General features: G+C 39.7%; 1 protein-coding gene across 5 annotated transcripts; it reads left to right on the forward strand.

Moving 5' to 3' along the window:
* Positions 1-5,840: 5,840 nt before the first annotated feature.
* On the forward strand, positions 5,841-10,068 carry JAZ3 (jasmonate-zim-domain protein 3). Of its 5 annotated transcripts, none has more exons than XM_006828468.4 (7): positions 5,841-6,218; positions 7,200-7,393; positions 7,508-7,815; positions 7,909-8,011; positions 8,308-8,596; positions 8,728-8,788; positions 9,582-10,068. In XM_006828468.4, exons 1-7 carry the CDS (start codon positions 6,077-6,079, stop codon positions 9,748-9,750), a joined length of 1,266 nt encoding a protein of 421 aa, XP_006828531.1. In that variant the 5' UTR covers positions 5,841-6,076; the 3' UTR covers positions 9,751-10,068. The 5 variants fall into 5 exon arrangements, with proteins under 5 accessions (XP_006828531.1, XP_011628198.1, XP_020531766.1 ...); XM_011629896.3 differs by having other exon boundaries at positions 8,731-8,788; XM_020676107.2 differs by having other exon boundaries at positions 7,511-7,815.
* Positions 10,069-26,646: the final 16,578 nt, after the last annotated feature.

Here is a 26,646-nt window from a genome sequence, read left to right on the forward strand (position 1 = left end):
AAATTAAGTAGATCTATAAACATATGAAAATCTTGAAAATGAGCGATTTAGATAATGTGTTGCAAGATGCACTATTTTTAAGACTCAAAATCTTTTTTTTTCATATACATACATTTCGTTGCCAAGATGATCAATTAAAGGGCTCTTCAATATCAAAACAACCTTTTTCATAGATTTTTTAAGTGGATATGTAATTCTACATTTTATGGTTGCAACCTTATATAAACTTTCCTCCTATTTAAAATCTTTTTTTCGTTATTAACATTTTGGGTTGGCTTCATAAGCGCTCGTTCCTCACGTTCCAAATCCTCATTGTTTAGTGTTTACTCTACTCACCTAGCCGCCGGCACGTGCTGCCCTCGTTCTCATCATACGCTTTGACGGAAGAGGCCACTTTGTCAAGCCCACGTGCGAAATGACATATTCATCGTCCGGTCACACGTGTCAAAATTCCAACCGTGCGATCGTGTTATGGGGCCGACAATGACGTGTCCACTCTCTTTAATAATCACGTGCGCGTGGACCATCTATCCCTAACCCATACTCACAAACCGCTTTCCATGTAGAACGCTGTTTCCTGGGGTAGCCGTTTTCAGTGTAAAACCGGATTTTGGGAAAAAGCGGTTTTTCAGAGGGTAAGAGTACTGCACATGCCTCAAATTTTGGTAAATTTAAGGCACATTGAGGATGGGGAACATTTCTTGTGGTGACGTGTCGTTAGGACTCACGTGGATTTGTGATGCGATATGGCACGTGTGTGGGAATGCGCGTCTTAGATCGATGAGGAGTGAGATAATAAAATGCTCTCTCTCACCCTCGTTAGAGAGAGAGCAAAATCTATGGACGGAACTACCCCTGGAAACAAACATTTGGACCTCGTTGTTGCACTGCTTGTAAGCCAGGATATAAGCTTTTTGTACGTTTACATCTCCTCTAATGGGGTAAATTTAGCCGCACGTGATGGCTAATATTTTCTAAGGAAAATTTTATCAAAATTAGGGGTGGGAACCAATCGGGATCCGACCGGGGACCCGTCAGGTGTAAGAGACACGGGTGGGGTTATAAAGCCACCATTTGGCAGGCAGGTTGGGTGGTCCAAAACATGGACCCGAATTCTATTTAGGTTATGGTTGGACCTGAACCATATCTGCCCCGTACTCATAAACTATTGAAGATAAAATATTTTAAGACCTATTCGTTTGGAGTGTACTAAGGATCATATACAATAAGAACTCATAGTCATCTTTAACTATTATACGACAAATCAAATGACTTGAAATCTATTTGTCGGTGATTGTGATTTTGTTGCCAATAATATAAGTATATGATGGTAAAAAAATAGTCAAAAAAAAAAAACTCATAGTGAAGGTGGCAATGGATCCGATCATACATGTGACCCAACGGGATAGACCTAGGACTCGACTAATCGGTTCTGGGTCTAAAAGATGGACCCGAATACTATTCGGGTCTAGGTCTAGATTCAATCGGACCCGACCCATATTCAACTCGTTGCCACCCCTAATCAAATGTCTATGAGAGTTTAAGTATTAAATATTTTTGCATATAGATTGATTTAATTTCAAAATGCCTATCAAAATACATATAATGAAGTGACCAATCGGTAAAATGTTAGTGTATCTCGCATGGATATTTTGATAAAATTTTCTATTTTCTTCTAGCCACTCATCACATAAGAGCCCTAAGATTGAGAAAGAGAAGCCCTTCTTGCTCTAGCAACCCAATTCCTAAATAGCCAACTAATAAGAATAATTGTATGGAATAAGGATGAGTTGCCCCCTCAAACTAAGATTCTCCTTAACATTATTGGTTTTATTTATCAATAATATCAAGTAATATTTATTAAATAATAATTATAATAATAAGATTCACCTTAATAACAATATACCTATATTGACATATTAGAAGATTGGTAAAAATTTACTTTTGGTTCAAAGAGTTGAAGGCAAAAAATCAGGGAAAAAAAAGTACAAATCATAAAAAATTAGTTAAATTTAAGAATTATGAATGTTTCAAATTTGACTCAGAAAACAAAGAGAGAAAAATAAACGTGTAAAGATAACATAAGCTAAAATTCTGATTTGTGATAATTGCTAGAATACATTAATGTGATTACCAATAATTCTATGGTCTTCCTTAGTATTATTTACTTGAAAAATTATTGGTCTAAGTTTTCTCTGAACACAACAAAAATGTTTTCTCTACGCTCATGAGAGAATGATTTTATTTGGAGCATATAATGAAACAACCACTATACTAACACTGCAAATATTTTAACAAATAAGAAGTGCAACCCCGAGGTATAGGATTATTATTTAGAAAAAAAAAATTCTTGATGTAGGATTGTTGTTAATAAAAACACAAAATAAATAAAAAAAATACATAAATAAATATTAAAACATGTGCCTTTCAAGATAGGGTATTGTATACATCAATTAATAACAAAAAGAAAAGTATACAATGAGACCATTTACCTTTAATACAAGATAATCGCAATTAATCTTGATCATTGGATGTGAAATTTGGTGGCTACATTTATTCTATTGATCATGCTCAAACTTCAAAAGAAATTTTTTTGAACTTTGTGATAAACCCAAGCTAACAAATTTCATATCGGATGGTTGTAAGTAATTGTGACCACTTTGTATCAAGAGTAAATGATCTCATGGTATACAATCCCATAACAAAAAGTTTAAAAGCAATGAAAGTCAACTTATGCATATAGAAGAAAAGTAACAATAAAAACTTGTAGTAAATAATATGTATAAGTAAACCCAAACACATAATTGCATCCCAAATTCTCAATTGCCTAAAATCTAAAATTGTGGCTAATTTTCTCTCACTTCCTCCTTGCAATAATGCTGGAAAACAAGATTTTCCAATTCCTTATTTTGTTTTAGGAATACCAATTTTTTAACGGATACGTTTTCAAGGACAGTGTTGGTGAAAATTCTAATGGGGGCCTTTTGTTAAAGGGTGCGGTTTCTATAAAGCCGAGGCTCTAAACAATCAAAGTAAAGGGCACCTTTAAATAGTATCGAGAAATGTGGTTTCAATATTAATTTTTTTGTGATAGCCTTAGAATATATTTTCATCTTTACATATAAATTTTAAAGTTTAAAAAATAGTATACAATGAGCATATCTATGAAAAATTAAAAATCTTGAAAATTGACGGTCCAAAAATGCGTTACAAGATGGACTATTTCCAAAATTTGAAATCCATTTTTTTCTCATGTCCATGCATCTTGATGCCGAGATGATCAACTTGAGGATATTTGAGCATCAAAACAATATTTTCTAGTGAAATTTTTGAGGTGAGCTCTAATTTGATTGTTTAGAGCCTCGGCTCTATAGAAACTTTTTCCTTTGTTTAAATCAAGGTTCTTTATTTCATCCCACATATTATCTCAAAACTAGAATTCAAAAATATCAAATCATTAAAGAGAAGGAAGTTTCAAGAAAGTCATATATAGAAAAGAATTTTTCATAACTAGTTTTTCAAAATATGAAAATACACATATGTATAGGTTCTATGAAGAAGACCTGTTTTTTTTTTTTAAGAAAAAAGTTTATATAAGGTTGCAACTTTAAAATGTAGAATTAAAGATGGACCTAAAAAATCATCGGAAAATGTTGCTTTAATGTTAAAAAACCCTTTAATTGAGCATCTTGACATCGAGATGCATGAATATGGAAAAAAAGAAAAAAGATTTTAAGTCCTATAAATAGTGCATCTTACAACACATTATCTAGACCGTTCATTTTCAATATTTCCACAAGTATATTTTAAGAATGTTTTACACCAAAATTACATGTTATGATAAAATTTGGAGGTGCACCTTAATTGGATTGTTTAAGGCTGCAACCTTATAGAAACCACACAATTTTTTAATATCTTTTGTAGAAGTCACATTTTCTAGTGGATTTCAAAAAATTCAAAAATATCAAATCGATAAAGAGAAGGAAGTTTCAAGAAAGCCATATATAGAAAATAATTTTTCATAAATTAGTTTTTCAAAAGATAAAAAAACACATATGTATAGGTTCTATGAAGAAAACCTATTTTTTTAAGATCTTTTTTAAAATTCTTAATTTTTAACTGATTTCAAAAAATAAATTTTTAAAAATTATATTTTGATAAGGGACTTACACAAGAATTCCTTTTTTGGATGAGTTAATGGGGGAGAGGGCCCCTACCTTTCATAGGAATTGAGCCTAGGACGTAGTGTTGCAAATTGTCAAGCGTTAACCAATTAAGCCTAGGCTCTTTTCTTATACAGGGATTATTTGTTTGCACCAATGTTTAAAAACCAAGATCGGCAAGATGAACTAGCCATATGAGAAACTGGCTCGGGTCGGCGAATCATCAATCCACTTAGGGATATGGCCAAGAGACATAGGCCAATATGAAAATCAATAAAAAGAGAGAAAAAAAAAAAATACTAAAAAAAATGCGGTCCGATCAACTGGTTCCCTGCTAGGAATTAGGCAGTTCCTAACAGGAACTGCCTGTTTTAGGATATATCCAAAGAACCAGCTTCGTACCCTTGAGAGTTGATCTAAATAGCGAGATTCCGATCCGAATAAATGATTTAAATAAAAATTGGTATGCACTAATGCCTCTTCGGTAGGGGGCCATTAAAGTCAAGTGGAAAATCATCCAACAACCCCAACATTTAATATTTTATTTTTATTTTTTTACTCAAGTCCATGCTTCATACACCAATCATTTTTTTTTAATGCAAGGCATACTGAAGAGGTGGGTTCAGAAGGTTACATTTTGTGAATAATAAAAGCAATACTCGCATAAATATTCATGAGCACTTACAATATGCTCTTTCGTAGCATAGTTTATTTCTACTCCCTTAAGAAGAGAGACTACTTACAAATATTTTTCCAATCTAAAATTTTTAGAACTCCTTAAGAATTGCTAGATTTTTTTCTCTTTTTTTCTAAATTTTTAGAACTCCTTTCGGTGCGTTTCTCTTTTCGGTGTGTTTTTTTTAATTTGTGTTTTCTAACACTTAAATCTAACCATCTAAAAATTGGATAATCTCTATTAAATCTAGAGACATTATTTTTTTCAAGTGCATAGCGGGTACAATTAGGAAATTTTTTTTATTAAAATTGATCTACCTATTAAAGAGGTTGCATACCAAAAATTTTGAGGCTTAAAATTAATTCTAAGCATGATAGAGTAAATGGACATTCTACTCTCGCGGCAGTAGAATATCTTTTGGCAATATTTAAAATAAAAGCGATAGTGGCATAATGAGTAAGTTAGCGAGGCACGAGGGAATCGCGCCGGAATTTTCCGAAAAGAGAAACGCACCGAGGTTACCCATGGAATTATATAAAATATCGGGAGCATTCCATGGAAACCTTTTCCCACGTGAAAATAAGTGTGGGGCCCAGATCTGGTCACCGACACCTGGACATAGCATGTGTGGATAAGGGATGAGTGGAGGGCGGTGTTGGTGACCGGAAAAGCCCTACGCACGTGGGCTTTTGACTGGGACACCCGGTAGTTAGCAGCTCGATCTACCCATTGAACGGTCCAGATTGTTGGTGACCCCGGCCTTGCACCCATTAGCCGCTCGATCTACCATTCAACGGCTCAGATTGAGGGTTTGATAAACCTGAATCCCCTATTTTTGTAATCAATATTTTTTATTTGATATTTCCACCCAAAAATGGGTGGAAATAATGTGGAATTCATTTATTTACCCATTTCTTAATTCTTTTGGGTGGATTATGAGAAAACTTGGGTGGCCTAACTAGCTTGCTATAAAAATGCAGGGCCTCTGTTTCTTTGAGGATATGGTGTTCATGGTTTTGGGATTTGCAGAGAGAGAAAGAAGGAAATAATCAGAAACATAAAAGTTTTCACCTATTTTCTAGGGTTTATGAGATATCTTTTTCTGTATTTTTGGGTTATCAGGAAGGAGGAGGACGTGGCTTAGGGTTCTCTCTGGTTTAAAGGAAGCTAGGGTTTTCTTGATTTGTTTTGTTGAAGGTTTTTGGGTTTTCTGGAGTTTGTTTGAGATTTTGGGGAGATGGAGAGAGAACCAAAGGTGGCGAGGGACTTTTTTGGTTTGAATCCCGTAGTGAAAGACGAGGCAAAAGAGAGAGAGGATTTCTATAAAGGTTTTACAGTCAACGATTTTGGTCAATTCAACACATCGGTGAAGGATTCAGGTATGGATAGATTGATTTGTTTGTTGATTTTCACTGTCAATTTCAGTTGTATGTTTCTTCTGAGACCGTGGGGATCTGAGGATATAAAGTCGGGACTTGTATTAGTGTGAAATTCTGCTTTTGTCTTTGAGCTTTTTGTTTGTGTTATTGGATAAGTTGCAGCAAGGAATTGGGTGATTAACTTTTCTGTTTTCTTTGGGAAAAGTAAAACAAATTGTGCGTTTTGCCTTCACATTTTTGTGTTCTACTTTCTAATTAACCAGGTTTACCTTGTGTTTTTAGTTTGTTTCTCAAATTATCTAGTTACCTGTAAGACTTTCTGTTTTTTGTGCATTATTGGGTATTTCCTATCTTTTGAAGTTGTTTGGTGTTCATTTTTTTTTTTTGGGAAAATCTATTGTTGGTATTTTTATCTGGATATCAACGAATTGATGTAATAAGAAAATTCTTATTCTATTTTCTGTTCTCTAATTCAGTTCATGAGAAAATTCTGATGGCCCCTCTTTAAATTTTTCCACTGTTTCCTTACCTTATACATCAAAAATCATGTTGAAACAAAAATATAAGCTAGTGGTTGTGAATTTTAGATCTGGGTCTCTCTCTAGCAAAGGCGCTCAGTTTCTTTCCCTGCCTTGTTCCTATTCATTATGGATGTGCTTTCATGTAGCAGGTTTAGCCGTCAATTGTATCATGGTCGTTGTTTCTTCGTAGAGCATACAATTTGAACTCTGATAAAAAAGAAATAGTTTTTACTTTGCTTAGTTTATTGTCTTGTTCAACCTATTTGACTGCCCCCAAATGAGATAAGGACCTTACCCTACACACAGGATAACTCAAAAACAAATTGTCTTTCATATCTTCCATGGATCTGGAACTGATGGCCGTCCATGTGCCGTTTCCTAGTGATTTGATTTTGTCTGAACCATCCTCTTTTGTGTTTTTTACACTGGTTAATCATTTCTATATCTTCTTCGGATACAGCATCCATGGCAAATGGAATGCAATGGCCTTTCTCCATCAACGCATCTGCCCTTCAACAATTCATGTCTTTCAAAGGTGCCCAAGAGGATAGACACAAGAAAGTCGTGTTTGACCAGCTAGCCTCGTCTGGGTTTCAGCCCATATCAACTGCAGGTGCTTATGAGACAAACCACAGAGCACCAACTGCAACCCAAGTATAAAACCCAAAACCCAATCTTTTTCTTTTATTCATTTTCTGAGGGTTGAATTTTGATCCCCCTTTGTTCACCTCTAATGTTCCTTTTATTTCTTTTGGTTGATCTCCTTAGAAGGGATTCACTTTGGAAACAAATGGTGCTCCAATCACAAAATCACATAGCCAGTATGGCATGTCTTGCATGCCGTATCCTTCTCAAGCCGCCATTGAGCAGGGTTCCATATCCCACCATTCTCAGGGCATAGGAACACTGCCGCTCTCCAGCCATTCAATCCCAATCTCTATGAGCAGCCCGTTCTTCAAGATGCATGGTGGAGCTGGTAATCCCAGTTCAGTGAAATCTTTTGGAGGGATTCCTGTCACGTCTCAGCATCCTGTTACCTCTTCTGTGGGAACTCTGGCTGGGTCTTTTCTACCAAGGTAGTGATGAAGTGAAGTCTCTCTCTCTCTCAAAATTCAGATCTTAAATAACTTTAAGTGAAATGGAACACTCTTAAGTAGTTGATGATGCAGGAGTGTTCCATGCACGCTGGCGAAGCCTGCTTCCTCAGCTGCTCAGTTGACCATATTTTATGCTGGTTCAGTGAATGTTTACGATGACATTCCTTTAGAGAAGGTAATCGGGCTTTAGATGACTATGTTCCCTTCTCCTTTCCTTTTTTCTTCGATGTGTAATTATAGTGTAAGTAATACCTTCTGCGTAAGGGTACTTATTTTTTAAGATATCAAGTTTTAAAATTCGGGTCCTGATTCTTTCCTTCTCTTAGGTTTTATCTATGTTTTAAACAAGTACTTTACTTTGTTACTGAATTACCTAACATTTGTTTTCTTTATCTTTGTGTTCTACACAAAACTACGAATTTGGTTTCTTGTTCTCTTACTATATATTGTACTTGTTTTATTTATTTGCAGGCTCAAGCAATTATGTTCTTGGCTGCTAATGGGGCTAACCAATCTGTTAAGACTCCAAATTCTAGAACCCAAGTGCCATCGTTGCCTATAGCAACTGTTGAGGGGATTCCTAGCAACTCAGCTATGCCGACCTGCTCTGGCCTTTCAAGCCCAATGTCTGCGACGTCGCAATTGCAGGCAGCTGCTCACTCGAGCAGTGACCTGGTTGCGGTCAAAACCATTTCGTCCTTAGCTCCTAGCAACCACCAAGAACCACCAAAACAGACTCCTGCAGCGCTGAATGCAAGAGGTGAATTTCTTTTGCACTCTTCTTATTATGCTGAAAAATTGTACCTTCCCCCAGCTAGGAAAAAGATTATAGAAAAGAATAGATCAAAGAAAATGAAATTCAGTTTCTAAGCATATCCTCCCTTACTGCAGCAGCGGTTCCACAGGCAAGGAAAGCATCTCTCGCTCGGTTCTTGGAGAAACGCAAGGAAAGGTAATTTTCTCAATTATCTATGTAGCCTTTATCGATGAAGAAAAATGTTCTTTTGGGAACCCCTGAGGACTTTGTGAAAGTTACTCATGAGGCCCATCTACCATCCTTAGTTATCTATGGATGGTTAAGGTGTGCATTTTTCCCAGCTTTTTAAGTCCTATATATTTCATCAGTGTAACAGTTGTTTATCTCCTCCATGGACTGGTTTGAGTACTTTTAAGTAACACTTGATAGTAGTAGACGGATTCTCCTCTCTTTAAAAAAAAGTACCGGCTTGCTGTGCAACTTGACGTGATCTTTGTACTTTTCTTTACCTACCAAAGGAATAAAATGAAAATTATGCAGTTTGAATGAGTGCATGTGTCTTGAAAGTATTCAGCTTCCTTCCACTTTTATGTATCTATCAATAAAAGAAGACACCATTACATATCCACAACTCCTCATTTGTTTATGTATTTCAAAAATTTCGTGGCTAACCAATTGGTTTAAATCGTGAAACTTGTGTCGTTTTCATTCCCACTTGATTGGTGCTATTTTGGGCCCATCAAGATGAAAGAATGTCTCGAACCCCTTGATTGGTGCTATTTTGGGCCCATCAAGATGAAAGAATGTCTCGAACAAAATTCGGATCGTCATGCCTATTCAAAAAAAGAATTCCAAGAAGTAGATTCCAGTACCCAAATCTTAACTTTCAAAAGTCTTCCTATCACTTGGTATTCGTGATGATAGAAAAGCTTATAATACTCGTTCAGCATCAATTCTAAGATTAAAGCATGTGTGACTTGTGATGCAGGGTCTCAAATATGGGACCTTACACCACCAAAAAGTCCCCAGAGCACTCCTCAACTGTTGAAAGCGGCGCCTCAGACTCGCCAGATTGTGTCGGAATTTGCAGCAAAGTCGACCATAAATGGAGTTTAGGGCCTCCCCTTAACAGTGAGGTGGGCAATGCGAGGAGCTAAGTCAAGCATCCGATGAGCCTCTTTCTCATGGTTTTCCATTCTTATTCTTTTGGGGGTCTCAATTATATAGTCTTTATCTCTATGTGGCCTTTGGTACAACTAAAAACCGTTGCTTTTCATCAGAGAAGCTTTGTAACATTCAAGTTTTCTGACTGGAAATAATAGGAGGTAGAGTCTGCTATTTTGGAATCGGGAAGAGGTCAAAAGACAGGGATGATGATGGGATATGAATTAGAATTGGGGAGAAATTGATTCCCCCACATGCATTGCTTTTCCTTTACCATGTTTTATATATAACGTATTTTATTTTTGAACCAAGTATTGAGCCATTGATATGACCTTTTGGTGCCTGTAACCATCCACCCTTTTTTGTGATTTCTTGTTTTTTTCTGTTGGCTGACTTGACGTTCATCGGTCTACCCAACTATTGATCACTTCTTCTTCTTTTATTTTTTTAGTCATAAAATGAGTGCGTTTTTTTATTCTTTTTTTTTTTTATTATAAAGAGGATGAGCTTGGCATGCGGGTCAAGCCCGCACATGTAGAATTGTGTGGGACATTAAATAAATTTTTTTTTGAGATGGGTTTGGGACTTAATTTTTTAAGGATATGTGATCACTAACATGGAGATCATGAATATGAAAAATAAATAAATTTAAAAAATTAGATATAATAATTCTACTAAAAATAGGAAAACTTTTGACCGTTAGTTTTAATTGTTTTTAGATGGTCTATATATTTGCATCCATTTTTAAGACATATTGGACCGCATATACAAAAATGCAGCCTAGCCCACATGAAATAATGTTCCTTACTGCATGAAACAATGTTCTTTTTTTTAAATATGAAATCCTTGAATAGAGAGAGATAGATGTAGATAAAATAGTTAAGCTGGGTACGACCACTCTCTCTCTAAAATCTCTCTAAAATCTAAATAGTGAATATGAGTCCTACCTCTCTCCCTCTAAAATCTAAATAATGAAGTTGGGTATCACCTCTTTCTCTCTCTACATGGACATTTGGATTAAAATTTTGAAATTGGCTACCAGCACTCACTCTCATGCATACACGTCTTGTTATTTTAAGGAATAGTTAATAATAATGAATGGTTGGTCGTTGTTGCTTCTTAGAAGTAAAAGCGCCTAACCGTTCCAAAGATGTTTTTCTTCATTAGTGAGTTTTCTATGAGCTTTTGGTATCTATCTTTAATGACCTTTCTTTATACAAGACTTAGGCATTACAACTTGCTTTATTCACTAATCACATGTGCGACCTCTTAACCTCCCCCAAGCAACGACAAAATTTACAACTCAGCATTCTAAGCACATGTGACATTAAATATAAATGGACAAGGGTTGCTTTCTTTCTCGAAAGGATCATTGTTTGTGAACTACTTTTTTCTAAAAAATTATTTAATGATATATTAAGCCCAGCTAGAATAGGTCAATTTAGAACAGGGAACCAATTGGGGGAGAAGGTAAGGGATCCTGCGAAGAGAGAGGTTGGTGCTCTGTGTTATGCGAGCTAGGACAAATCGTGCTCAATTCGGCAGAGGGATTATGTTAGGCACCCTATAAAGAGAGTTTAATGATGTGTGCTAGGGTAGGTGAAGTCTGTCTTCTTGGTAATTTAATTGCCTTAAACTTTTATTAAATCTAGCATGTTCATGTGTGCGTGTAGAGAAAGATTTTTTTTAATTAGGAAAGCGGCGTTTATTAAAACCATAGGTCTGTGCGAACTGGTAACACGATGTATAGAGTCTCACCTACCTGGTGCGAGAAGGTTGGAGGAGATGCCCGGTGCTGGAAGATCCGAAGGAGAAAGAGAGAGAGTGTTGAAAGAGACTCTTTATTTAGTGGAGGATATATCTATCCAACATATATATCCAAGGAATTTGTAGGAAAACTATAGAAGAGGCTTTTATTGCAATCAAGGGCTGGAAATGTGTGAGTAAAATACAAGGGAATAATTCTGTTTCTAGAGAGACTAAGAATGTAGAATTATTGAGGGGAATATGATATGGAAAATCACACAGGCAGCCATTCGTGTGGTTGGAAAGGAATAGAAGAATTTTTCAGGGTTTTCTTTTTGTATGTAGATATGGTAGAGAGAAGGATCTTGCATACTATATGGAGTTATCCTCTATCACTACGGTGGGTTTTGGTGTTTCCAAAGTTAATATAGTTGTTAATCCCTCTAATTTGTTCAAGCAGAAGGTTATCAAGGTCACATTGAAAGGGAGAATCAATGTTGCTATTAATCTCTCCAATTTGTTCAAGCAGAAAATTAAGGTCACATTGAAAGAGCGATGGGAACCTTCAGTGCTTCGTTGTGTGAAGTTAAATTTTGAGGGTAGCTCTTGCGGAATCTGAGACATGCTGGCTGTGGCGGGGTGCTAAGAGACTTGTTTGGGGAGGTCATTTATTGCTATGATGGGTCCTGTGGTATAGCTTCTGGCAATTGTGCTAAACTTGAAGCTCTTTTACATGGTTTACACTTGGTATTGTAAAGAAATTGTGGACCTTTTTTTTGTTTTTATGTTGTAAGGGACCCTTTAAATGTTATAAAACAATGTAACAAGGTATCTAAACCACCGTGGAACCTGAGATAAGTGGATGGAGATTGTGGATATTTGTGTACAGTTAGAGGTTTCGTTCAGGCCAATGATATTATTGATCATTAGCTAAGAAAAGAGTTTCTTTGGAGAGACTGTTTGTGTCATAAACTTTATTTGTTTGAGTTTTGATTTGTTGCAGCCTTTATCCATTCAATATAATGAAGTACGCTTGTCAAAAATAGAATGTAGAGCTGTTGATCTTGAAAGGGAGTTTAGGACAAACAATGTGAACTAAATGGATTTGAGAGGGGGGATTGATGATTGGTAACGGGTTGGTCCATCAAAGTCCATGAAAGAATACTCCCTAAACCACCGATTCTCATGAACTCCTTTACACAGAAAACCAATTTCATGATTGCTTTTCTGTTTCTGTGTCGTAAGTAGGCTCAAGGCAACAAGGTTGGCTAGTCTCTAAGCCACCGATGCTCCCTCTCATGCTCAGTCCATTCTCAATCAAATCTATGCTGGGTTATAGATGCCACATGTTGACACAAAACGCTATATATGCCATTTCCCAAAGATGAAACTGATAGAGAACTAGAAAGGCTGGACATGGACAATATCACAAAAAGACTACGGACCCATTTGGTTCTTTGGATTCAGATTTCTAGGAGTTAAATGGATGCTGAGTTTAAACCAACTCCGAATATTGCTCTATTTGTATAATTCTTGGACCCTAAGGCATATGAGGCCTCATAATAGATCTTTAAGGATATACCTCACCATATTATTATATGATGAGGTTTCGTAATGCCCCATCTGGCACGCACTACATCCTGGGCCAATGACGGATAAGAAAGAGACATATTGCATCTCATCAAACTCCTCTAGTTATCATTTGGAGAGGCATATATGGGCTATGGGAGTGTATGTATCCCAGAGTTTTGTCTCAAGTTGAAACAACTTCATAATCTCTTATCATCGATTATTAGTCACGATACACATGTGTAATCACGATGTATTGGCAAGAACATCATTCCGTATCAAATTCATCCACCTATCACATGGATAGGTATATAGGAGCCATAGGAGTGTATGTCTCGTAGAATTTATCTCACATTGACATCAGTTTGATAACTCCTATCATCAATTGTTAATCAAGATGAACATGCTTGATCGACGTTTGATTGGTATCTTATCAAATATCTTGTGAAGAGACATATATAAGCCTTAAAAATATATGTATCCTAGAATCTGTTCCATATTGAGATGTCTTGATTCCCTCTGCTATTATCTGTAGTAAGTCACGACATATAGGGGTTGACTGAAGAATAAGGCTCTAAGGCACATTGAGGACTTCATATGACGAGTCCTAGACATATCATCATTCATATCTTCATATCATATCGGAGGCATATTTTTGCAAATATCATCAAGAATCATGCTTATGAAGTCGCATATCTTATGCCTTGTCGGTCAAGATATCTATCTGGTATTCGTTAAACACTCGCCTTATAACTATGCTTTTAATTGATCAAGTGTCTATTACAATGTACTTACTTGTATGTGACTAAAAGTACACCCAACAAAACCTCCCCAGGCATTGCGCGTGTGGGAGAATCCCAAAAGGTATGTAACATCTGGTGATTTGGGTGAGTTACCAACATCACATATCTTCTTTATCATGATCATGCATGCGTGCCTTAATTTTTTCAAACATTCCATTCATTCCCTGAGGGAGTTATATATACTCATTGAAAGTTAGAACTCAACTCATACCTCGACATGAGTTCTCCAAACTTCCCTCTATCGGCTTTCCATTTCTCTAAAGCCTGATCTCACTACCGCTATCAAAGGTAGTAGGGGACCATGCCATTTATATTCCACCAACCATTATGGAGAGAGAGAATAGTCGGAAGTGAACTCCAACCTTTCGGGTTGTGGGCATAGCTCCTCCTCTTCAGAAGAACTTGAGGAAGGAGCTCCCGAGGCAGCTTTAGAAACTGGGCTTAGGAAAGATCCTAAGTTCGAAGAAATTGCCTGGCTCCAAGAATTGGTGAGAGATTTCGCCATGAGGGCAGATCAGAACATGCTTGACTTTTTATAGGGGAGAGGTCAAGCATGCGAAAAAACCCTTGCCTCTATCAAGAGAAAGGTGAGTAGGATAACCAAGTAAATCCGCTTCAGGTAGTGATGCCCTGAGCTTCGGCCCAAATGAGCTATCTCTTTATCTTTCCTTTTTGTTTTCTCTTCTTTTTTTTTTGTCTTTTTTTTTTTTAACAATATTGTAAGGGTTTTGTCCTACAAAATTTTGAATAAAGCCAGTGGTTTAAAAAATGGATCGCTGCTCCAGATCGGGCACCCCAGAAACCCATCTCGATTGGTGAATCAGCAGTTCGGCAGGATAAAAAAATAAAATTTTTATTATTAAAAATCATTATAAATTTTGCTTTTTAGGTATCCAATAAAAAATGGGGGTGCTACATTATTAACTTTCATTTTTTTCATTAATATGTGACTATTGAGATGTTATTTCCCTGTATGAACTTATGTTAACTATTAAATTTAAATCACACAAAAGAAGAATCATAGAATTATCATGGATGCAGTATCTTATAATATCATCTAATTTAAAATATATATTTTACAACTGTAAGAAAAAATAGAACATCAAGGTTTAAAAAAACAGATCGGTGATTTTTTAAACACTGACCGAATTCAAAAAATAAGACATTATTTTAAACAAATAACAAATTTACAATGTCTTATAATATCATCGAAGTCAAAAAATCTTATTTACAACAATAAAAAGTAATAATACATTACAAAATTTATAATACAAATAAATTAATAAATAAAATACAATATTTGATTATCAATATATAAATATTAATTATAAAATTATAATAAAAATAAAACCCCCTATAAATATTTATTTTATGAAATTAAAATATTTTAAAAAAATTAATCCGAAAAATTGGAAAATAAAGATACCAAAATTCAAAGAAAGAAAAAAAACCTTATGGCAATATGCACAATAGCTACAAAATAAAATAAAAAAAACTTTGAGTAAGCTTTAAACCTCTTTTAAACATTCAATATAAATATAAATGATATATTTACAAGTGTATTTTTTTAGGCAATGATGATTAAGTTTCAAAATTTTAAATTCTACCTTGTATATATGGTTTTTCAAAATTTAGCATTAAAAATAAGTAAATGATAGAATGTTGTCACATTCTATGTAACAATAATAATTTATTAAATAACATAGCAATTTAATATATTAAATTATATGATATTTTAATGTATTTATAACAATGAAATTTCAATATAGTAATAACAATTTTAACATAATTATAATAAATAATTATAGTTAGTTAAAAATTTTGATATACTTATATTCATTCAACATAATAATATCAATATCATTTTAATATGTTCATATTCATATAATTATAATGACATAAGTTTAACATAATTATATTGAGTTATTAACATAAAAAACAAAAATTTCATATAATTATATTAATTCTGGTAAATGTATTATGTGTAATTCGATTTTTGTATTTATGTGTAATTCAAATTTAGTTATATGTACTTTATTTTTGTAAACTATAAAAATAAAAATGAATATAATTAATTAAAAAGGAAAATAATTTTTTTATTTTGTAGACCATTTATTTTATAGATGATAGTTTCCTTATATAAGATAGAGCTATTAATGAAAACGTCTCCATTAGTTGTAGACTCTATTGCCAAGGTAAAAGAAATATCCCACATCGATAGATGGTGGTGTTGTACGTCATTTTTGACGTACTTACATCTCTAGTACAAATAAAGAGAGAGCCAGTGACGACCTGGTCTAGGTACCCAAGACACGGCCAGATCAACGGAACACTACAAAATAAGCCTAGGACTATCCAACCCTGAAAAAATACTATCATGCCAAACAAAGGCCTTCAACTACAGCCATATTCTATAGGCTTCAAAACAATACCAAACTACTTCCATTGGATCCAGAACATCGAATAACCCCTAGGGACAAAATTTGGTCTCAATTGGACCTCTCATAAATATTCTGGGCCCAAATTACTACAAAATGGTTAGGTTGTACACTACTGCGGTGTGGCCTCACCAAACCAATCCCCAACCATGGAGGTTGCATTCTTCACATCTCGGGATGACATAGAAGTGCCCACACAGTGCTTGTTTGGAGTCGGAACAAGCTTAAATTTGGAAACAAGCTAGGTCTCGATGACCGGGTTATTTTGACTTATGGCACGAGTTGTGACATGACCCAGGATCAAAGCTTTTCTAGAGAGAATATGAGCCCAAAACTATGGAAATAAGAGTTTTTGAAGAAAGGACATCTCAAACTTCATGAAGCATAACTCGAGATTTGTACATCGAATCATCGCAAAGTCAGGTCTGATGAGACTGTATCATGAAGGGCTACAAGCTGGTATAACTTTTACACTCAATCTGAGGTTGGATAAATCACATATTCCAAGGATGAAGAAAGCAAGATCACCCGGTCGTCGGAACCTCTTTTTTCGGCAATCTCCCGAATTCATAAAAAACTTCAAGCAAAGACCAAAACGAACAAATATTGATACAAAACGACTGTGGTAGTCTCATCTTTAATTTGAAATCAAAATAAAAACTCAAAACACCATGGATCGTATTACATTGACCACGAAAGTTCACGATCTAGAAGGATTTCTACATCTCAAGAAAAAGTCTATCTCACGATGATCAAAAGACATCAAACTCTTCAATATCAAGCAAGCATCAAGGCTATGATGATTGATCGTCTCAATCACCACCACAAGCATCCAAAAAAGCTTCCAAGATTTGGCAATTACGAAAGGCCCTTCAGAGAGGGATGGTTTCGTCATTGGCACAAAAGGTTTAAGGGGCATTTTGGTCATTATTCCTAAATTCATATTTTGTTGTAATTTCTTTTAATTATTACTAGGCTTGGTTTTGAGCATCTACCCCTGTTCAGTGAATCATCTATATAAACAAGCTTAGGTCAATTGTAAAAGGGTTGGATCATTCATTAACAAAATGGAGGTATTAAGCTCGTTTCTACTTGTCTTTTGCTCCTAACCCTCGTATCTAGTGCTAAAGAGAAAACATTTCAGAGAGAGAAACTACCCCTAGACCACCTTGGTTTTGTAGCTCCATTCTGTCTCTCTCTCTTCTTTCTTTCTTCTCTCTCTTCACTCGTTGCTTGCCCTGCACAACATGCCCACAACAAACGCAAGGTCCTGTCTCTTTCCCCTTGCATCTCTAGCGTAAATGTAGCAAACCTGCGGCACCACATAGCATCCTACTATTCGACATACGCTCGACTCAATATTTTTTAAACTCAGCCTAAGAGGTTCAACCCTCAAAACATCGCTCTAACTTCCTCTCCGTACAGTTGTTTTGAGCAGTGAGAGAAGCATACGCTCTCTCCCTCAGTCACTCGGGAGGAGTCTTCCTAAGTCGATAGTCAAGAGAGTTCTAACCCTTCGGTTGCCCTGATCGCCCGAGCGCGTAGCGTTTGCGTGCATAGGGGGAATCTTGCCACCATTTCTCACCACATCCTATTTCTTGTAAGCCAGCCTCTTGTTCTAACGAAAGAGAATAGAGCGATGTGTTAAAGCCTAAGGATGGTTCGTGTCTAAGCCGTGCTGGCACAGCTGGAGGGCTTAGTAGTTGTTTTAAGAGGGTGAACTTTCCTTAACCCCAAATGACGAGGTAAGCGTCTAAAATGCACCCTCGTCGTAAAATCTCTCCCTTTGTTGGTTTCTATCCGTGCATAGGTGAGAACGCGTGGGCACACTCACAAACATGCAGTGCGCGTGGACCCTCCACGGTTGTTTGAGAGAGGATTTTATCTCGCCATACGCTCGTGGAAAAATCAAGCCCGACCAGGTGGGAAGAAATACACTTATATATCTTAGAAATGTATATAATTTGGTTGTCAATGTGGCACGAAGAAGGTTGACCTTGCCTGTGCATTATACGTGGCCACGTGGTTGGTCTTTTGTACCATCAATTTTTAAAACTGATGACATCATCACCCTGTTTCAGAAAAAAATACGTGGGTTTCAAAATTTAATATCAATGACATCATCGACCTATTTCAAAAACACTACGTGGATTTCAAAAAAATTTGTTAGGCAGTTTTCAAAATTGATGACATCATCAGGGCAATTTCTTGACAACAGCGGTCGGATCCCATTTTATTAGTGGATCTGAAATGGTGTCATCGATACCCGATCTGGATCGTTCGATTTCCAATCGGATTAGTGATTTTTTAAACACTGAATAAAGCTATGTATTTTATCAATCTTTCATCTTACTATTTTTTATTTACATTCGCATCCCTGTTGGAAGACATTTTTCATCATCATGGGTCCTCCGGTCAATAAAGCCTAACAAACAGTGGAAATTCTGACAGTCTCAAAATAGCCCAGAACTGGCCAAGATCTTCATAAGACTCTCAAAAGTATTTTTCCAAGTTTCGTCTCATTTCGACATGTCTAAGGCAGTGTAGACTGAGAAACAGTTCCGGTAGAATCAGCCTCTAGTACCTGAAACGGGTCCTATAACTAGAGCTATAATTTCGGTACCTCAGTTTGTTGTAAGACCACCGCAATTGGATACGAAATGGTTGAAAACTATCAGGGGTCAAATTTCAGCTTGAACGGACATCCCTGGAAGAAGTTATACGTAAAAGAGCGAAACAGGAGGAGCCGCATGGTATTCCCATGCGGCCAACCTGCAACTCAACTCCATTAAAGAGGCAGTCACGACCATTGACTTTTGATGCTTATATCTCCCTCGTTTGAGATCGGCTCGTGCTCAAACTTGATGGAGCATGTTCGTCTCATCGAGACGAGTGTTTCAATATGTGGCACGCCCCACGATGACACTCGAGCGCTAAGAAAAGTTAGAGAGAAGTTGCTGATTCGTGAATAAAGTGTAGAAAAATCAGCAGCTTTGTGCCTCTCTTGAGCAGCCAAATCACATTGCTCACCAGCCCGATCGACGTGAAACCAAATCCACCGCATTCGTAAGGTCTAGGGTTATCTCCATTCTGAACACCGTACATGATGAACGATCGGATTCCGCACACGAAGCCGACGAAGTGACTGCAAATTCTGTCACCGAAGTTCTAGATTCCGGCCAAAATTTCAAAGTTGCAAAATATTTGTCCAGGCACGAAATAAAGCTGCGTTTGTTGGCCCGTGATCGTGATGGCACGCTCAGTGTGTTACAACGAAGAAATCACAGAAAAATATCAAGGAACGAGCATACAATCGATCCAAAGTTTCAAGATTCATTCAAATTTCAAGTTACATGATCGTGCCCTAAAAACATGATCCATAGCTGGAAGTTGGTATCAAATCGATTGCCATGCCAAGCCCTACAAGAAAACAATCATCTTTCTATTAAACGAGCATGAGAACAACCCCAGATCATCCATGAAAAATCATGCACATTCTAGGGCAACACAAGGACTGTCTTGAAATTCCACAACTTGTTAAGAAGGGGCAAATCTGTCATTTGACACCCTATTTTCTAATTTCTTTTAATTTAGTTAAATCTTAATTTTCAGCAATTAAGTTTAATTTTGATCAATCCACTCATGTTTGGGCACAATTCTTTATATACCACGTACCATCATTGTATGCAAGGCTTGAAACCCTTTACAAAAGAGAATTTTTACTTAATAGAATTCCCTTTCCTTCTCATTATTGAGTCACGTTTGGAGAGAGAGAGTAGGAGAGAGAAATTTTTGGATGTATACCCCTAGGCTCAAGGTAAATTCTCTCTCTATTGTTTTCTTTCTTCTTCTTCTTTTTCTTCGTTTGAGCCTCCCTCAGAGGCCATGCACGGCAGTGGCAGTGCCGTGCATGCCTCTTTCTCTTCTTTTTTCCCTTCCTGTGGTTTCATAGGTCGCGCATGGCGATGGCACGGCAGTGGCAGTGCTGTGCATGCCTTTTTCTCTCCTTTTTCCCCTTCTTGTGGTTTCATAGGTCGCGCATGGCGATGACAACACCATGCGCGAGGTCTTTTCCCCCTTATGTTAGTTCATCTCTATTGCTCAGCGAGGCTTACAGATGGCGCTGCTCATCGCCGTCCGCAGATGTATCCTCGACGCCTCAATGAAGAACGCAGATGGTGAAACTTATTGCCACCCGCAGGGGTATCCCTCTGTTGCATGCCTATCGCAGACGACGATGTCTATGGCCACCCGCGAGAGGTCGCGGCAACACCTATCGCTGTCTGCAAGCTTCCTTTGTGCGTTCGGTGCCTATCGCCGTCCTCGAGCTTCCTTCGCACGCTCGGTGCCTATTACCGTCCGCGAGCTTCCTTCACGCGCTCAGTGCCTATCGTCGTCCATGAGCTTCCTTCGTACGCTCGGTGCTTATCACCATCCGTGAGCTTCCTTTGCGCACTCGGTGCCTATAGCCGTCCGTGAGTTTCCTTCGTGCGCTCGGTGCCTATCGCCGTCTACAAGCTTTCTTTGTGCGTTCGATGCCCATCGCCGTGTGCAGGCTCTTCTTGCCTCCCATGCCTATCGTCGTGTGCCTTGGCAAGGAATGTCGTTGCGCGCCTCACAAATGGCTATCACTGCATGCTTCACAAGAGTCTATCGCCGCTCCCGTAGGGATGTGCTGCCTTCTTGAGTTGCCCAATGACGATGCCTAGCGCTGCCCACAGTTCACCGCTTGCCCTCTAGGCATGAGCAATAGTTCCTAGCACCGTCCAAGGGCCATGACATTGCTACTCCATGGTTATGGATGGTGACACTTAGCGCCGTCAGGACCCCATCTCTTAGTCGCCTCGTGCATTTTCTTCATTCTTTTCTCACTTGACCGAGGGTGGACACAGTCTAGTGTTGCCATAGCAGTCTGGTTGTCGAGCAGTATTGCCATCGTGTTGGTCCCGAGTAGCACGCCTCTCTTGCTGCCACACCAGATTAACACAGTCATGTCGACCTTGGTTTCGAGTAGTATTGCCATCGCGTCGTTCCAAAATACCATGCCCATCTTCCTACCACTCCGAGTAAGTCACGGACTCAGGTGAGGTTAGTCCCCACCTCACATCCAAAATTCCTCTCTCATTATATGGATACCTGCCATTTTTCCTGAACGAGTCTTTCGAACCCGAGACACATGTCACCTGATCACCTAGATCTGGGGAGGCGAGACCTAACCAGCTTGACGTCTCCACTGGGGATTTATTACCCCTTCATTGGTTTTCTCTTATTTGATCAATATCTTCTTTCACTTTTTACACTACTTTCTATGGCATCTGGGTTATTCAACCCGTTCATCCGAGTTGGGGATTTTCTCATCCCTGCACTTGTGACTATCCCAGGGAAGCGAACTGCTCAAGCTTCCTTCCTTACACTCCTTCTGAGTTAGGACTCACAGTCCGGCTCTCAGGTTCTTTCTTAAGTTGGTGCGAGAAGGGACTTAAAGGTCTCTGACTCCCCGCTTCCTCGCCTTGGTGGACCCTCCATCAAGGCCCCTTGCATTGGTAGATAATCTGTTACTGCACACAGCATGCACCCTGCTACTGGCAAGTCCCTCGCTAGTCATATTGCTGGGGTACACCGGAAGGCTACCCTGTCCACTCTCGTGAAAGGCAATCAAGTTGCCATTGCTTTTGAGGGTCGCCGCAAGCTACCCCTCGAACTCCTTCACTATCCTGAACCTCTACACTTGGAGGCTCGGCACATGGAGGCGGAAATCTTGGGGTCTCCACCCCACGTATACACCTAAAATCTCGTGGTCCAACCACTCGGGCTACACCTTGGGGCAACCTTCATGCTGCCTCGAACTCGCGTTCAGAGCTAAGCCTTCTTGGGCCAAACCTTGGGCGTGCCATGCATCCCATAGCTCGGGATAGCTCTAGTTCGGCATCAGCTCAAGCACAAGATGCAACGACTTCATCCTCCCTCTCACCACACATAGCTTCACCCTGTGAGTGATGAGCTTCTACCCGGTTCCTCACAGACACAAGCTCGTGGCTCTTGACCTCCTAAGGTCGAACTAGTTGAGAAAATCGGGGGCTGACCCTCAAGTCACCTGGACAGCTAACCCTAAAAGTGCACACGCACCGACTTTGCAGGTTCTGTCCCGACCCCGATTCAGGTGGAGTCATGAACCAGCTCCTTCTTCTTCCGCTCTTCCTACACTAGGCAAGCATCTCGAGACCTGGTACTCAAAGGTCTTCCCTAAGAGTACCATCTTGAGCCAGCCTCATGTCAGCCGTGCACCCTAGCCTCACAAAGAAATTCGGGGTAATGACCTAATGTCAGACAGAGGCCTCCAGTCTCCAAGGCAGCGACCCAGGTTGCTCCCTGTCCTTGGACCCCATTCTTTGCTCCAGCTAATAGATACGGCCCTCGCCTGCTCAAAAAAAGCAGGGCAGTCCAAATCTCAAGCTCGGTTATGGAAAGAGGTCCATAGCAGCCTCAAGATTAAGCATAAGAAAGGTCTAAAGATCCTGACCAAAGAAGCCCCTAAGGTAGTTGAGGTTACGACTTTTGGTACCCTCCTGCCTCACAATCCCTTCTTCCTGAGCGAGTTCAAGAGTATTGCTTGATGATCACTACCCAGAAGCCACGGTCCCAAGACCGTCGAGAACCGATCCTCACAAGGTTGGCATATAAGGCTTGACGCCAGTCGGGGCATGTTGAGCCCTTGCATACTGACTTGCCATGCATGACTTGCCAACCCCAGCCATCCATTACTCCACCTGACTCTGACCTTCAGGAAGAAGCAGTTAGTGTTATGATGATTAACAAACTGGACGACGCCCAAAAAGAGCAGATGACCAGGTTCGAGGTAATGATGTAGTCCATCGTCGAAAAGATGGAATGACTAGAAGCCTCCAGGTCCCCTTCTTCTCACCATGAGACCGATTCTCCGTTTAGTAAAGACACCGTTCCCAGGCAAAGTCCCCCACCAATATCTTAGGACAACTCTGCTTCCCGCAGGGTTTCCCAAACGGACATAGATGCCATGGTGGCCCATAGTCTCAAGAACAAGGTCCCAAGCATGTAAGAGGCACCACTCTACCAGAATCCTTACCCTTCGTACATTGACCAGGTGTCGTTTCCTCCGAACTATCAAAAAGGGAAGCTCCCCTTGTTCAACGGTACTACGTCCCCGCACTAGCATACTTCCCACTTCCAAGTGATCTGTTGAGAGACGGCAACTGACGGGTGACTCCTCTTCTGTCAATTCGTCGAGACTCTCTAAGGGCCAACCTTCCAGTGGTATGCTCGGCTATCTCCAAACTCGATGCACTCCTGGCAAGAAATGGAGCAGTTGTTTTACCAACGCTTCTATGAAGTCCAAAGGAACGTGGAAACCATCGAGCTCCTCACTCTTACTTAGGACCCTGGTGAGCCAGTTGACAAGTTCATCGCCCGATGGAGAGAGCTGACAACCTTTCATGCCACTCCCATGACTGAGAAAGAAGCTGTCCAAACCTGCATACGAAACATGCTTCATGAGATCACCCTGCATGTCGAGGCCTCCAATCCACCCTCCATGTCAGAGCTCATCTCTAAAGCAGTTCATATCGAGGGTCTGTCCAAACACCATGGCGGATCTCACTAGCAACCCTCTGGCTCGAACTCCCACTCCAACAATCGGGGCAACCAGTAGAAAGTAGTAATCAGTGCAACTGTCACCTTGAATGACACTAATAAAGCTGCTCCTCAAACCCTAGACCTCTCCAAGGCACAAACGTCTCAGGCCGGGGGCAAGCAGCAGTCTTACAACAAGGTCCGGCCTCCCAAAAATATTAATCGAAGTGACTTTTGGATCTAGTACCAGAATAAGGTGTACCCCTTGGACAAGGAGTGGGTCCCTGCACTGCTTCGACTACTACTGGAGCAAAACATTATCCAGCTGCAGGAGGTTAGCACTCCAAAACAAGCTGGACAGGAGACACACGAGAGGTACTGCGTCTATCATAAGAAAGTAGGCCACCCCACTCAGAACTGCTATAAGCTCAGCGACACTACTGAAGCCCTTATTAACAAGGGTCAGATAAAGCTCAACGAGTTAAAGAAAGCGTTTGGGACAACTGAGGCTTCTCACATAGTAACAATACAAGAAGATGATCGGGCATCCGCCATCCTCAGTGCACTATTTTCCATAATGCTCGAAGAGGGACACATCATGCCAAAGCCGACAAGGCAACCCAAGCCCCTAACTCCAAGAATTGAGAATCTCTGGTGCTCTTATCACTTGATACGAGGCCACGACGTGAGCGAATGAAGTGGCTTCCACGAACTCCTGGCAAAGATGATGCAGCAATGCCAGGAAGCTCATGGTAACTCAAAAGGATGCCCTCAAGTCCATCTTCCACTAGTGCAAGAAGAACTCCCAACACAAGCCTCGGGAAGTGCTGAGCTAGATCCTCTATAGGCCCTCTTCAAGGTGATGCTTCAACAAGGTCTCGTCACTCCCAAGCCTGTCAGGCAGCCAAACGCCTTGCCCAGGGAACGGAAAACCTCTGGTGCCCATACCACCAAGTATGGGGCCACGAGTTGAAAGAATGCTCTGGGTTCAAAGCTATGGTCACTCAGAAGGTGCAGGAGGGCCACATCATTTATGTCGTTCTCCCAGAACACTTCCAATCCATCACTCCCGTCCAAGAGGAAATCTTGCTAAAGGTCCCCTATGAGCATACACTGGATCCTTCAGAGCCCTCGACTTCTCAGCCCTGATAAGTCTACCATGAGTGAAGTAGACTCAAATCCTTAAAGTGTGAGGAAGTTCACCAAGCTAGGACTACTCGTCAACCCAATAAGGTGAACCAAACCCCTCCTCAAGAATCCAAAAGGAGGCGAGCCCCCAGGTCAGCTCGTTGAAGGAACCCCTCAGCCACTAGTTGAGGAAGAGTTTCTCAGGCCCCTTCCTCCACTTCCAACCTTACAGGACTTCATCTTAGGTGAAACTTGCCTTGTTCTATAGTCCAATCAGACGAACGTCCCAGAGTCATCAACAGCTCGGGAGTCGTCCAATATGGGTGACGATGCTAAAAGCACCCCACAACGGTCAAAGCTGGGGCAAGACCTAAAATACCTGCACACGTCCAATTCCGGTGACAATGTAAAAAGCTGCCTGGAACATTCTAACTCTTCTTCTTCTCCTTCCTCTTCTATTTCTTCCACAAGAGCAGCTCAATAGTGCCCAAACTTCTAAACTCTAAATAGAGAGCTCGGAGGCACCAGCCTCAGCAGGTCGCAGCGGAAGCACCTAAGAAAGATGCTGACCCAGGTGGCTGGATTCTTGATAGTCGCTGATGCCATGTCAACCCAAGCCAAAATCGAGCCATCTTCAAGCTCTCATTCCCACGAGGCTATCACATGATTCAAGTTCATGAAGCATCACCTAGTTTAGGGAAAATACTAAGTGATCCCACTCACGAGATCATGGACTCTAGATTCGAAGTTGACCCTTTCATTACTTGGTCCGGCCAGGGACCAGAAATTGTCTCTCACACTGGGCCCCTCCTAGAAGCAGAGATGTCAGGATCATGTGTCTCGACACTCGAGATTGATGAGAAGCATTCTGAATTCCTAGATGAAGAGCTGCAAGAGGCTTCAGAAGAGTGGGAAGAAGGTGGTCAGGCCACAGTTGACGAGCTTGAAAAGATAAACTTAGGGGATGAGAAAGAAAGTTATATGTCCCTCCTTCGAATAAACCAGGACATCTTCGCTTGGCATTATCATGAGATGCCCGGTCTAGACCCTCAAATTGTTCTCCACAGTCTTAGCATTGATCCGTCCATCAAACCCATGAAGCAGAAATCAAGAAGGTTTAGACCTGACCTAGCTCAGGCAAGCTGGATTCATACGTGAAGTCAAATACCTTAGATGCTGGCAAATGTTGTCCCAGTCAAGAAGAAAAATGGCCAAAGCTGGGTCTGTATTGACTTTCGCGACTTGAACACTGCCTGCCCCAAGGACAACTTCCCCTTGTTGTTCACCGAATTTCTCATCGACTCCACGGCTCATTGTCAGATCTTCTCCTTTATGGATGGGTATTCTGGTTATAATCAAATCAGGATGGCACCAGAAGATGAGGAGGCCCACCGCGTTCTTGACCCCAAAAGGTGTCTTTTGCTACATTGTGATGCCTTTTGGGTTAATGAATGCCATTGCCACATACCAGCGAGCCATGACAACCATCTTCAAGGATATGATCCACAAGGAGGTCGAGTGCTATGTGGATGACTTGGTGGTAAAATCTGAAACAAAGGATGCTCACCTACAAGAACTTGAAAAGGTATTTGAATGGTTG

The sequence above is a fragment of the Amborella trichopoda genome, chromosome 4, assembly GCF_054954075.1.
Source record: "Amborella trichopoda isolate Santa Cruz 75 chromosome 4, AtrichopodaSantaCruz75HAP2 v2.0, whole genome shotgun sequence".
NCBI classification, from domain to species: Eukaryota; Viridiplantae; Streptophyta; class Magnoliopsida; order Amborellales; family Amborellaceae; genus Amborella; species Amborella trichopoda.